At 48.1% G+C, this 14096-nt stretch overlaps 2 protein-coding genes across 3 annotated transcripts in view; one reads left to right on the top strand and one right to left on the bottom strand.

The window, feature by feature from the left end:
• ETV2 (ETS variant transcription factor 2) overlaps nucleotides 1–14096 on the bottom strand; it is a 226159-nt gene that overhangs the window by 153446 nt on the left and 58617 nt on the right. The window lies entirely within an intron of this gene.
• Nucleotides 3213–14096, top strand: part of GRAMD1A (GRAM domain containing 1A) — a 50812-nt gene continuing 39928 nt past the window's right edge. The window contains exon 1 of one of the 2 annotated variants that reach the window (XM_079986011.1): nucleotides 3213–3369. Coding sequence is in view for 1 of the 2 variants with exons in the window: in XM_079986010.1 (XP_079842136.1) it covers nucleotides 8274–8281 (8 nt within the window). In the remaining variant the exon portion in view is untranslated. Of the gene's footprint in view, nucleotides 3370–8139; nucleotides 8282–14096 lie in introns of those variants that run through there. The other variant, XM_079986010.1, reaches the window with a different exon arrangement.

The raw sequence follows: 14096 nt of genomic DNA on the forward strand, positions 1-14096 counted from the left end.
ACCCAGGACTTTAGTTGCTCCCTTCTTCGGTGGGGATACGAGATTACCCTAGCCTTAAGACTCAAACCCCACCACCACCCACAGTTTATTCATGGCCAACTCTTACGTAGCATTTATTCCTAAGCCTAACAGGGAACACTGTTAAGTGAGTTTTCTACAGGGGTGGCCAACCTTTTAAGGGGCTGCTCAGGGCCCACATTCACGTTTTGCTAACCCTCTGGGGGTTGCATGCCAGGAGCAGGTGAAGCCACTCCACACTTGAGCATGCACACTTTCAGATGATCAATTAGATGATTGGGGAAAGGGAAGGTTTCATCACCACCACCGCGCTGGGCTTTTCCCACCGTGCTCTATGATGGAGCACGCACTTGGCAGGTCGAAGGTCCTGGGATCGCCAGTGGAAATGAGCAGGGAACCTCTGGCCCATGTTCCAGTCTTGCTCTTGCTAGGGGGTCCCGTTTGTCTTTTCAGAATGGGGAGATGAGCCCTGCAGTGCTCAGTGGTGGGAGAGCACAGCATGTCCATGTGTTTAAAAGTGCCCAAAAGGTCTTGTGTAGGCAAAGGCACAGCTTCCTCCTGTCTGAGCTGCTTTGGACATCATTTGTCAGTAGAGGGAATCTCTTCACCCTGAACAACACGGCGGCCAGTTAAATAAAGACAGGAATGGATTTTTCCCCTCCGAACTGTTTTGAAGAGACACGGAGTGCAGCAATGTGTGGTGACAGCTTGTAGTTGAAGCCGGTACTTCAAAAGGATTCCCCTTTTAGATTTCTTAAGAGCTTTTTCTTGCAACGCCAAAGTGACATCTGGAAAAGGACCCTGCTCACTATGCAGCAGCGGCTGCTTGTTCTATTTTCATGTTGTCCAACCTGCAGCTGAAAACAAAAACAGACCCCTGTCCGAAAGAGATGCATCTGCACAGCATTTGCTCTCCCATCTCTTTATATACACATGCTTTATATTTTATCCCAATACAATAGTCTGGCACAGAAAAAAGGTTTCTTAAATGTTACGCCAGTCCCTTGAAGGAGTCAATCCTTGAACGGAAAGAAAAGTTTTTAAAATATTGCATTACATGTGATAACTGGCTTACAAATATGAGGAGGCTTGTGTTAAGAAGCAAAAATGTTTGAGTATATGTTTGCTGTTCATGCAGTTATCACCACCTGATTTCTGCATTTTGCTCCCTTCTGACTGTTTACAATCTCCCTCCCTGAATCATGTGTAAATATATCTGTAACTCAGGATAATGCTTCACGCACCTGATGAAGATGGACTGTAGTCCACAACGCCTTATGCTGCAATACATTTACAGTGGTACCTTGGGTTAAGTACTTAATTCGTTCCGGAGATCCGTTCTTAACCTGAAACTGTTCTTATCCTGAGGTACCACTTTAGCTAATGGGGCCTCCTGCTGCCGCCGCACAATTTCTGTTCTCATCCTGAAGCAAAGTTCTTAACCCAAGGTAATATTTCTGGGTTAGCAGAGTCTGTAACATGAAGCATATGTAACCTGAAGTGTATGTAACCCGAGGTACCACTGTATTAGTCTTAAATATGCCGCAAGACTCTTAGCAGTGTTTGCTGCAGTAGACTTAAATGTGACCTTGTGCCTGTAGCTCTTTGAAGGGGCTATGGAAGGCAGGATCCCAAGCAAAGTGACGCCTTCCCCAATAACTTAACAGTTACAGAACATGTTGTTCTTTCTTTCTTCAAAGGGTGCAGGCTCCCTCACTAACACTGGAATACACATGGTAAAACAAAGAGGCGATAAAAGACTCGGGAATATTAGAACCCATCTTGTCCAAAATCCTGTTTTCACAATGGCCAAACAGATGTCTCTAGGAAGCCCGTAAAGAAGACCTGAGAGCAACAGCAACACTCCCCACTTGTGGTTCCCATAGGGCTGTGCACACAAACCTGGTTCCAGCCCCAAATCAATTTGTGGGGTGGAGCTTCTGTTGCATCTTCCTCGCCCCCTATACTGTGAAGGGCAGCAGGGCCAATCCCACTAAGCTCTGCTCTCCAGCGTGTTGTCTGGGGCATGTGGGGAAGCAGACCCTTGAAGCCTGCAGTATTGCCCTCTGCGTTCTCCCGCTGCTGAGCAGAAGCTTCAGTCCTGTTCGGTTTGACAAATGTACCTGTGTTCCCTTGCTGGGAGCAGGTGTGCATGGCTAAAAGGTCCTTCCTGCCCTGCATCCTGACACTCCTGGATCACTCCAGGAGACCCTGGAAAATTGGGTTATCTAACTCAGTTGGGGATTTGGAATTTGGCATAATTTGGGGCACAGCCTTAATTTCCAGGGAGGCCTACTAATTCTCTGACAGTGGAGGTTAGAAACATTGATAGCCTTATTCCCTGCGAGTGTATCTAACCCTCTTTTAAAACCATTCGAGTCAGTGGCCATCGAGACATCTTGTGAGAGTGAATCCCATCGTTTATAGCTATGCACAGAGTGAAGAAGTACTTGCTTTTGTCCTGTCCTGAATCGTCCTTTTCCATGCAAACAGCGGGTGATTTATTAACGGAAATGTGGGGGGGTGGGCAGGAAACAAGTCGATCTATTCTGTCAAATGCCCGGAGGAAACGGTGCATTGCTGGCGTAATGCCAATATGACGTGTGCCCATGCGCCATGGATGTCTGATAAGCTTCCAGGCAAATCTCGACTTGTGTTTACTTTGGGTTTATTGGCTTGCAAAGCAAACATGGTTCCATGTTCACTTTTCTTTTGGGACTGAAGGGACACGTGCCGGGCAGAAGCAGAGCCAGGATCTTCCTGCTCATCCAATTCTGCATTTGACCACCAGCTCCAAACTCCCACCGGCCATTCTGATGGGTGGATGGGAAGCATGAGCCCCCGATCTGGAGGGCCACAGGCTGCCCAAACCTCTCTGTTAAGTCCTTGCACAATGCCTTTTATTTCAGCGGCAGTCAATAGTGGTGCCGTCCAGATTTTGGTTGGAATACATTCCCACCAGCCCAGGCCAGAAAGGCCAAATAAGGGTAATGGGAGTTATAATCCACAAAGCCTGGGAGGCCCCCCCAATTGGCTACCCCTGCTTTTATCTGGAAGCGTTACTAGTGGATTTGAGGGGAGCCTTTTTGGCCGAGAATATGAGGGTTGTCCTTGCCTTTCGTGTTTGCTTGTTTCTTTAAATCAAGGAAGTAGATGCACACTCCCAAGAATGAGCATAGCTCACAAAGGCAACAGCCACAGAATGCAGAGTGTCCGTTGGAAAAGGAAAACGGAAAAACGAGTGGGTGTCGGGTAGAATGGTTGCCTTGAGCTCTTTCAGTTTACATAATCCCAGTGGAGGAGATGGCTGGGCAGCTGGCACAACGAAGGAGAAACAAGCCTTACTAGGAGGTGAGGTATTTTACTACAGACCCCACCTGTTGCTTTAGCCTCTGGACCTAGTGATATTACTCCCATACCTGTCCCCCCCCCCCTTACTTGAGGTGTGTGGTGAACTTTCTGCCCTCCAGATGTGGCTGAACTACAACTCCCACTGTCCCCAGCCATTGGTCATGTTTGCTTGGGTTGATGGGAGTCGTGGTTCAGCAACAACCCCAGGCATTTGGCTGATTTGACATCCGATGCCCTTTTAAATGTATTGTGAAAGTGGGGGGATTATTGGTTTGCCGTTGTTATTTTTATTATGCATTTTGTTGTTTTTATTTTGCAATTTTTTTGTCGTGAACCTATGGGTGAAGGGCGGTATACAAATTTAAACATTTGGAGGGACAAAAGGTTCCTGCGCCTGACACTTCAACACTGCTTACTGTTTTGGGTTTTTTTGTGTTGGTGGGGGTTGTTTTTACTCATTCTGCTGAATGGGGTCCTAGACGTTTGCCACAGACAGCACCACTGTCTGAGGTTTTACAATGAGATTTATTTATTTACAGTGTTTTACAGACACACACACACACACACACACACACACACACACCTTTTAGCAGAAAAGACTTTTAGAGCAGCTTACAAAAATCAGTCCTAAGACAGGCCCTGCTTTCAGACAATTTAAAAGAATATGGCACATGGGGAAAAGGCAATGGGAGGGAGGAGGGGAAAGCAAGTTCTAGTGCAAGTTTTTTGGAAGTTGTGGCCAATGGCTGTGGCAGTTTGGGCAGTTTTGATAAAGGGCAGCCCCTCCCTTGAAACACTGTTCTGCCCCCACCAGATCAGATCCAGGAGCAAAGTTGGTGACAATGTCTAGGTCAGGAGGACACAGCATCTCCTGCCCCACACAGCTCTTCCCTTGGATAACTGGCTTGAAAGCAGCGATAATCCTCAGAGGAAGGGTGCTTGATGGAGATACTCTCCTCCCTTGCCAATATCAGTAATTACTGTTGTGAGCAATAAAAAATTCCCTCCTGTCACAAGATCCAGGAAAAAATGGTTTAAGAAAACAGGATCTGGTGTTTGCAAATGTTAAAAAAGTAGATGCTCAGCCCCCAAAGTGTAAAACTATGCTATAAAAAACCCCAACTACTTCGGTGGTTTGTTCACCTCCTATATTTGTTCATTTGTTTATCTATCTGTTTATTGGGGCTTCCCCTGGGCATCAGGTTTGTCACTTTGAGAATGTGAAGTGCTGGGGTGAGATGGACCTGTGGCTTGACATGGAGGGTCTTTTCTTATGATCTAATTTTTAAAATGTCTACCCGCACTTTTGGACTGCAAAGCTCCCCCCCCCCCCAACAGCTTGCAATACATTTTAAAAAAGGACGGTAAGATAAACAAACAAGCATAAAACATAGTCGATATCAGAATGCTAATACTGGAGCCCAAACTAAAATACCATTCAATAACCTAAGAAGGCCCATCTAGTCCAGCATCCCGTTCTTACTGCCAATGGAAGCCAAATAAATAAAGGAGATGGGGCAAAACCATTCATGTACTGTAGTTGTTCTTTCCATGCATATTATTTTTCTCCTTGGGAGGCTGAGCGTTCGTCTGATGTCAAATTCAGATTGTGTAATTATAGTTGCTTAGAAGGTCTTGTGCAACAAACCTTCATCCCCCAAAGTCAAAGTGTGGGAACTGTATGGGATAAAGCTTGCTCTGATGCAACATCGCCAAACCTACACCACCTAATCTCCATGCATACAAATCAACATGACTGCTCAATAAGCAGGTAGTCTGGAAGTGTCACTGGTGCTGATACTCTCCGCTCTGTGCCCTTGTAGCAAGCTTTGAGCCGACCCAACCTCCAAAGGAGGCACGGAGCAAGGCCTCTAATGCCAAATGTACCTGGTTGGCAGAGTTGCCTTTCAGGGCCTGCTAACCTTTTTCGACCAGGAGGCACATCAGTAATTCCGAGAATGTGCTATAGGTGCCTTACAAAATGGCTGCCATGGGGGGTGGGTGTGTGTGAGAGAGACGTAGCACAAAATGGCTGCTGCGGGCGTGGGGCCACAAATGCAAAATGGCTGCCACATCTGAAAGGGCATGCAAAATGGTGCCAGCATGCCTCTGCATAAATGATGGGGGGGGGGGGGAACCGAATCACCCACAAGGGCCCTGACTCAGAGAGATGCTCTTTGTGTCTTTCCTCTGGGCCATCTTAGGCAGTCACATTCAAAAATTAAATGGCTGCACAAGCTGTTTCTGTGTGTATATGACGTACTGGCTCTGTAGGAGGTGAGGACAGGTGACCCAACCTAGGCCCGAAGTCACCCCCCCAAAGCTTCTCAAAATCATTTTCTCAGCAGCTAAGCATCTGCTCATTTGCTCTGCTGTTGCAAGGCAAACTGTTACCTTTTATCAGCACGAGAAGGCTACTTTTCTTGGTGCGATTGGTCGGGAAAAACAGATTCCCTGAGGATAAGGGATGTGGGTCCAAGGCGTTCCTGCGGTGAACAGCTCCACGTTTGAGGAGACACTCTGGGCAAAGTACTCTGGCGGACTCCCCTCTTCTGTTAATGGGCTCTGGCAGGCTTAGCTGATAGCACCATGTTGCAAGTCTAGGGGCATTGCAGGAAATTGAAATAGGCCTAGTTGCCTTGGCCTGCTTGGAGTTACTAGGCCAGAAAATTATTTTAAGGGGGCAGTCCAAAGCAGATATCAGCAACCCAAGGAAGGCAGGTGTCAGTCTGTATATGTGTGTGCCTGTGTATGTAGCGGAGGAGTTCTATTTGTTCTGAAACAAAATTGTGCCATTTGAATGCTGGAAAATTCATTTCCCCTACAGTGACCTCAAAGACAATGTCTGGGCAGCTCTCCCATGAATGAGTACTGTACATTTATTGCACATTTTAAAATTCCATCATTTGGAAAGGCCCTGTGTTTGTCTACCACCATGAAATGAGTCAGGAGGCTTGTGTGTGCCTTGGAAAGGGTGCTTGTTTTGAAAAGCGCACCAAAAATGTTTAACTATTCCTAGGAGCACATAACTGCTTGGCAAGGGAAGGACACCAGTAGCTGATCCAGTGCATACCGCAAAGTGCATGGCTGCATGCTGGAAGTGCAGTGATGTCATATAAACAATGGCTAGAGGAAGTAGGTTTGGATGTGGGTTCCGGTTCCATTTAAGACATCATCTGCACATAAGGAGAGGCAGTTGTCGGATAATGACAGCTTAAAGAAGCAATACAATTGTCTAGCAAAGAATGTTTACATTCCTTTTGAGAATAATAAAAAAAGGAAAATGTAGCATCTTAAGTTTGATTTGGAATGGCTGAACCTTAATGCTGAAAATGTTGTATTTGTGGACTTATTTATATAGTGCCATGAATTTGCGAATTCATGGCACTATATTACAGGCCTCTGCTTCTAGGAGCCTACAATTAAAGTTCACAACTGAGGAAGAGGGAAATGGGGAAGGGGCAACGCTCAGCGGAAGAGAATCAGTGATCAGTCACTGGCATCTCCAGGTACCAGGGCTGGGAGAGACCCTTGCCTGATGTTCTGCAAAGCCTCTACCAGTCAGTAGTAGTCAGGGGTAGTCAATGTGGTGCCCTCCAGATGCTGGGACTATAGCTTCCATCATCCTTGATCATTAATCATGCTGGCGTAGCTTAATGAGTTTTTCATTTACAACATCTGGAGGGCACCATGTTGGAAGGCACAGTTGGTAGAGCATAAGTCTCTTAATCTGGGTTCGAGCCCAACGTTGGGCAAAAGATTCCTGGATTGCAGGGGGTTGGGCAAGATGACCTTGGTGGTCCTTTCCAGTTCTACGATTCTGTGATTCTATGAAGGGCAGTGGTTTCACTCTGTGTAAGGCAGCTTCCTAAAAGGAGGGGTTCACTGGGGAAAGAGGCATTTATTTCACTCAGTTACAGTGGGTTATGGAGACTAAGGAATTAATGTGTCACCCACACCCACCACATTCCCGGCAGTGGAGGTTGGCTAATTGCTGGTGTCAAACCATTCCTGGAGACTCAGTTTCTGTGGAATAAAGGGCAAGCAGTTGCTTCTGCTTTTGAAACCTGGTCTTCTAACCACTGTATAACTAAATCTGAGATCTTGTTGATGCATTTTTAATGTTAAGCATTAACTATCCAGAAACAATAGTTTTACACCTTGCGCAGGCACACACACTCTGTCTTCTTCCCAGTCTTGCAGCAGCCTCCATAATTGGGCAACTATCCAAAGCATAAGATTTATTTATTTTTAAAAAATGGATTCTTCTCCCGAGCTGCGCAGCAAAGGCAGCCCGGAATTCTGATTCCACCGAAGGAAGACATGCGCTGCCGTCCCAGTGATTCGCTCAAGGTCAACGCGACTCCCCAGGCCTGCCTGATCATTTCCCCCGCCCGCAACGTTTTGGGAGCAGAAGAACCCAGGAGTCCGGGCTGCCAGCCCCGGTCCGCTAGACCCCTAACTTTCTCTGGCCCTGGCCAGGAACCCAGCTTCCCAGATCCACTTCCTGATCCAGAAACGAACCCCACGAGAACCCAGCCTGCTTTGCCAGCCTAACTAGGCCGCTCCCCCCCCCCTTTATTGGGGTGCGTGCATGGAATAGAGCGGACCCAGGAGTCCCGGCTCGGCTCCCCGCACCCCCCGCCTCCTCTCTGCTCTGGCCCCTCCCCCTCCGGCTTGCCTTCGCTACCGCGCTGCGCGGGGCTGGAGCCGCCGGGGGTGCGCGCAACGAAAGGGGCGGCCGCCGCCGCCGAGGAAGGAGGAGGGACGGAGGGAGCGCGGGGCCTGCCTCCTTCCTCTTCCTCTGCGCGGCACCAGGGCCGCCGGCCGGGACCAGCGCTCGCCTCTCCATCCCGGCCGGGCGGGGAGGGGGGAGCCGCCCGCCCCGCCGGCCGCCTTGGGCTATGTTCGAGTAAGGAAAGCGCGGCGCGGGGGGACCGGGGTGCGTGGCCGGCGGGCGGGAGGGATCGGCGGCGAGCGATGCCGGCCGCGTCGGGAGCGGGAAGGAGAGCCAGGATCGCGCCGAGGGAGGACGGCTCTTGGCTGCAAGCAGGGGGCGGGGAGGTGGGGGGATCGGGGCTGCGGGGATCTCTCAAGCCGGGCTGGGAAAGGAGGCGACCGTCTCTTCCTCCTCCTCCGGGCTTGTGCCCGCTCTCCCAGCGCTTCGGAAGCCGGACTGGCCACTTGTCAGCTGAGAGGCGGAGAAGGATGGATGGAGGCAGAGGGATGGACACAAAGGAGCTGCCGGGAAGGAGGGAGAGGGAGGGTGGCAATGGAGGGTTGTGTTTGCGTGGGACCGGGAAACGGGTTTCTTTCTCCCTCCCTCTCTCTTCGCAGAGGTGCAGATCTTCCAAAACACCCGGCGGGGCGGAGGAGCAAAACCCGCGGCTCCTCTGCCTTAATCTCCGGAAGGCGCTGGGGGAGAGGGCAGCGCGCGCGCGCGCGCGTTTGCAAGCTCTTTTTGGAAAGTCTTGTAGGATGGGGGGCGGGGGGAGGTTTCAGATCGGTCAGCCCACCCCCCCGCTGCACTCCGATTTCTCCCACCCACTCCCTTTGCTACAGGTGCGTGTTTATCAGCGTCTAGTTCTCTCACGGTGTGACATCAGTCTGTGTTCAGCAGTGGTAGCAGCGTGGTCTTTGTAGCGCCATCGTCTTTGTTCCGCGTGCCCCTCCGCGCATTTACGTGTGCTTGTGTGTGCATATGGATACAAAGAGGAGGGGGCTTGAGATCCCATCCCCCACTGCAAAAACTGATATTCTCCATCGCAATACTGGAAAGTGTAAGGGTGCAGGGAGAGTGTCGCCCGTTGTTCTCCCCTTCATCTCCTTGGAGAAGGGGTCGATGAAGGCAAGACTTGGATTGACAGCTGTGCGGAAGGGTAAAGGGCAGCAGTAGCTCTTGGCCCATCTGGGAGTTAGAACATAATTCTCTGGCCTCTGCTGACGTCTTGGGCTTGTGTGTTTGTGTATAAACGAATAATAATAATGCCTGTGCTAGCAGACACACACACACGCATGTGCCTTGTGATTAAATGGGGGAAAGTTGGAACCAGGATCTCCTGAGATTCCTTCTTTACTCTGGGGAGGTATTTGTCAGTGGCTTTTTAGTAAAAGGAACAGGCTTGTGTGAGGTTCTTCATGATTGGGCTTTTAAGCTAAGGATCTTTTAATTTCAATATACTTTTTTTGGAGTACAGGAAAGTAAATGAAATCCCTTGAGGTGTAATTTAAGTACTTGTGGTTAAAGCGGTTTTACAAATTGGTTTTACAAAGTTCTGATTTTATTACTTCAATATTTTAAAGGCCAGTCTTAAGATATTGAGAATATGGAGATTATAGGACTAGGGGGTAAGAAAGTAATAAAATATTACATTTGGCCCCAATACAAGTTTTTCAACTCATGCTAGAGTAACCAACATGGTGCTATCCAGATATTTCTGGATTGCAACTCCCACCAGCCCAGCCCATTGGCATATGGAGACCACCATGGTGGTTATAGGTTAGAGTCTTCTGATGATCCAGACCACTGAGTGTCACAAGCAGAAAATAGGATTCCTGATGACCAGGTAGTAACAGGTAACTTAAGTAAGTGAGCCAAGTTTCGTACATCAGACCAATAAACAAATGCGGTATATAGCCAAATGGATCTGGAAGAAAGTGGTTTTTTTTATTAAAAAAAACCCTAATAAATAGATTAGATCCTGAACATAAAGGCAAACCTATCGATTGAGGTTCATTTCACCCATCACAGGAAAAAACAAGTCTCTTCATTTCTAGTGTGGATAAATAATATACTTTCTGTACCATCTGAAGGTCATTTGGATGCCTGAAAACACACAGAGCATGAACTCCTGGTAGTCAAAAGACATTCACATTACAGGAAGGTCACAGTTGTCCCATGGATCTCACTGACATTAGCGAGTTATCAGGGAGGCTCCAGATGAAAACTTCTGAAGTATCTTTCCTTACATGAACCATGGGTTAAAACCACAGGGTTTAGCCCTGAATTCCTCCGCAGCTGTACAATTAGGTGTCTTTTACACATTCTCACAGCCCCGTGAAAACTATTTTTGAGCAGCTCCTGTGCAGGCACTTGGGCAGTAAGCTAATCACGCAGGTCTTTTGCACAGAATCAGAAGTGCTCCCTTTCTGGTGACTTAACATCAGGGATGGAGAAGTTGTGGCCCTAGACATGTTGCTGGACTGCAAGTCCCATCACCCTTGACAAATGGTCTCTCTGGCCAGGGCTGATTAGAATTTGAATCCAACAACGATTGTGCCATTTGGATCAGCCACAGTCTACACTGAGGGTGTTTCGAAAACACCCTGAAGTGTGGAGAATCCCTGTGACAAAAGCTTGAGCCCTTTGGGGGGGCCTTCCTATTCTGGAGGTGAGGAGCCCAGACAATGGAAGTGGCTCACAGGAAACTCTTGTCTCTTCCCCCTTACCCCACAATGCCTGACATCTGGGGCAGCATCCTGCCAATCTGCCACAATTATGGCTGCAAATGTGGTTCCTGCCTTGGCACAGGGCTCTGATCTGAATCCTCAGCCTCCCACCACCTGCGGGGATGAACTGTCGCTCTCTGTCTGTCGACCCTTTTCCTGTCAGCCCTGCGGTTCCTGTGACAGCTGCCCCCATCTGCTGAAGGCCTGACCTCTTCCTCCCTCTGGACACCGGGGTCCGCGTGGCACGTGGATGGGAGGCAAGGCGAGGGAACTAGGTTGCTCAATGCCATCCAAGGTCGGCCTCAGAGAGAGTATTAGCATTTCATTAGAGCGGATGCTGTGGCCACACAGAGCATGGGAGAACAAGGAGCATGACATGCACAGTCCCCTCTGCCCTTTATTTCTCAGTCCCAGCTCACACCCTTACTCTTCTGACAATAACCCTGCTCCTTTCTGCTGCTGTTTGGTGTGTTTCTGTAACCTCTTTTTCAGGATATGTGCACACCATACATTTAAAGGACACCCCCCCCCCTCGAGTCCTGGGAACTGCAGCATGCTGAAAGGAGTTGTATGTCTGTGAGCAATAACTACAGTTCCCAGGGTTCTTTTTTAGGAGGGGAAACGTGCTTTAAATGTATGCAGCCCTTTTCATATTTTAATGCTTTAAAAAAATCCACACGGGGTATACCATAGCTGGCTCTTGTGCTTTATGAATAGGGAAACAGTGCATACAAAATCTGGGGCTAGCCATGAGAGGTTTTAAGAGGGGCTGATCTGGAGGCTTGACTAATTTTGGAGGGTGTTAATGACAGGTTGGGGTGACCTCTGTCAATGATGAAATAGGAAGAATTATTTCCGCAAGCCTCAAAGATCTGTAGTGTTAATTCTTTACAGGCCTAGGATCCACTCGCTTTAACTATTTTGCAACATAGGGCCTATTTATTATTTCTCATCCATTTACGTTTCTCTGTTTCTCTCTTCTTTCCCACTTTCTCGTGGCACAAAGCTGGGTACAGTTATTGTTGCTGTGGATGTTATTTAATTTACATACAGCTTAATGGCAAACTAGGCATCTAAGGCATTTATGAGTAAAAAAACCCATAAAGACCAAGTAAGTTAGTTCTAGGTATGAGCTTTCGTGTGCATGCACACTTCTTCAGATACCTGAAGTATCTGAAGTTGGTATCTGAAGAAGTGTGCATGCACACGAAAGCTCATACCTAGAACTAACTTAGTTGGTCTTTAAGGTGCTACTGGAAGGAATTTTTTTTCTTTTATTTCGTTTTGACTATGGCAGACCAACACAGCTACCTACCTGTAACTAAAAAAACCCATGACAGAAACATTAAACATTCCTAATTAAAACATTCAACCAAGCTATCCCATTAAAAAAAACATTGCAGTTAAATTGGGTGGGCCCTTCCTAGCAAGTATGGATGGCATCTGTCTATCGCAGGAGACAATGGAAGGGTGTGCCTTTGGAGGTGAAGTCAAACCATCGGAGAGTTACAGCACCTGCTGTGGCTATAGAGACTGATACGGAAGAGACATGTTTTGTTGCAGCGGGGGCAGATGAAAGTGTTTGGCTGCAAGTATACATGCAGCAGCAGGCATCAGCTGCAGTGCCACAATCAGTGGGTGGCTGTGAGCTGTCCACCGTATTTTTAGTGTCAGCATTGGTAGGCCCTCTGGGGCTCTGGGCTAAGGTTGCCAGATGTTGCGATTGGCCTGTTGAGGCATATCTGTGCTGCAGTCACAACAGTCTGTCTCGTCTGCCAGGGTATCCTGGGAATTGTACTTGTAAAGCTACCTGAGTTGGCAGCTGCCACCACATCTTGCAGTAGCAAATCCCGTAGTTTTTATCTTTGAAGGTGACCTGGAAACTACAACTAATCCAGAATGTGGCAGCTAAACTGGTGACTGGAGCGGCCGCCAAGACCACATAACACCGGTCTTGAAAGACCTACATTGGCTCACAGTACGTTTCTGAGCACAATTCAAAGTATTGGTGCTGACCTTTAAAGCCCTAAACGGCCTCAGTCCAGTATACCTGAAGGAGAGTTTCCACCTCCATCGTTCTGCCCGGACACTGATGTCCAGTGCCGAGGGCCTTCTGGCGGTTCCCTCACTGTGAGAAGCCAAGATACAGGGAACCAGGCAGAGGGCCTTCTCGGTAGTGGCACCCGCCCTGTGGAACGCCCTCCCACCAGATTTCAAAGAGAAAAATAACTACCAGACTTTTAGAAGACATCTGAAGGCAGCCCTGTTTAGGGAAGCTTTTAATATTTAATAGACTATTGTATTTTAATATTTTGTTGGAAGCCGCCCAGAGTGGCTGGGGAAACCCAGCCAGATGGGTGGGGTATAAATAAATAATAATAATAATAATAATAATAATAATAATAATAATTATTATTATTATTATTATTATTATTATTATATCTGTGTGCTGTCTGAAGATGTAGGAGCACAATCTAGTTGCAGAAACGTAGGAGAAACTGCCTTACGCAGGGTTTCTGACAAGTGATTCCCAATCCTCCCTAGAAATGCTGAGGATCGGACCTGGGACCTTCTGAATGCTGTGTGGATGCCCTAGCAATGAGCTGTGGCCCCGTCCTTTGTCTCTAACCAAGGTTGCAGCTGATAAACACCAACAACATCCTTCACCTGAAGCAGCCGATTGAGAGCATCCTCCTTCAAAGCTGCCTTTTGTTGCTTGTCTTCCTCTCCTGCACAGCCCTAATCTTGAATGCTTCTCTTAATCCTCAGCCTCATAAGAACCCCAGATCTCACCCCAGCCCCCCTCTTTCCTTCTCCATACGAGCTCTCCTCTGTTTTGGTCTCTTCCCCCTGCGCTTCACAGCCACGAGGGGCAATGTAACACCAGCTTTCTTTCCTTTTCTCCTGGGTGAAAACTGTTAGGCAAGGTATCCCTGTTCAAAGGCAGTGTCTTCTATCCGTTCCCATAAAGCGTAAGTGAATGTCGACGAGGCAGCTATTTATTCTCATCACCCAGGGGCAAAACAAAGAGGAGCCATGCTGCCATTTATTCCCAGGAGGCAGCTGGCTAAGAGCCCTGGGGAATATTGTGGAAATAGCACTTGTGGGTTGCTAGTTTCCTAATACTATTCTGGAAGGCTTGCTCCAGTGGCTGCAACTTGGGTTTTTGTCCCCCTTCCTCTTATAACCAGTGAGGCCACCAATGAATCTTCCCCTAGGGATGCCTCAGAATCAACACAGGCAGCCTTTTCTTTGTCTGGATAGAGTTGCAGGGCAGG

This window comes from Podarcis cretensis (assembly GCF_951804945.1).
Source record: "Podarcis cretensis genome assembly, chromosome: 8".
Taxonomy (NCBI): Eukaryota; Metazoa; Chordata; class Lepidosauria; order Squamata; family Lacertidae; genus Podarcis; species Podarcis cretensis.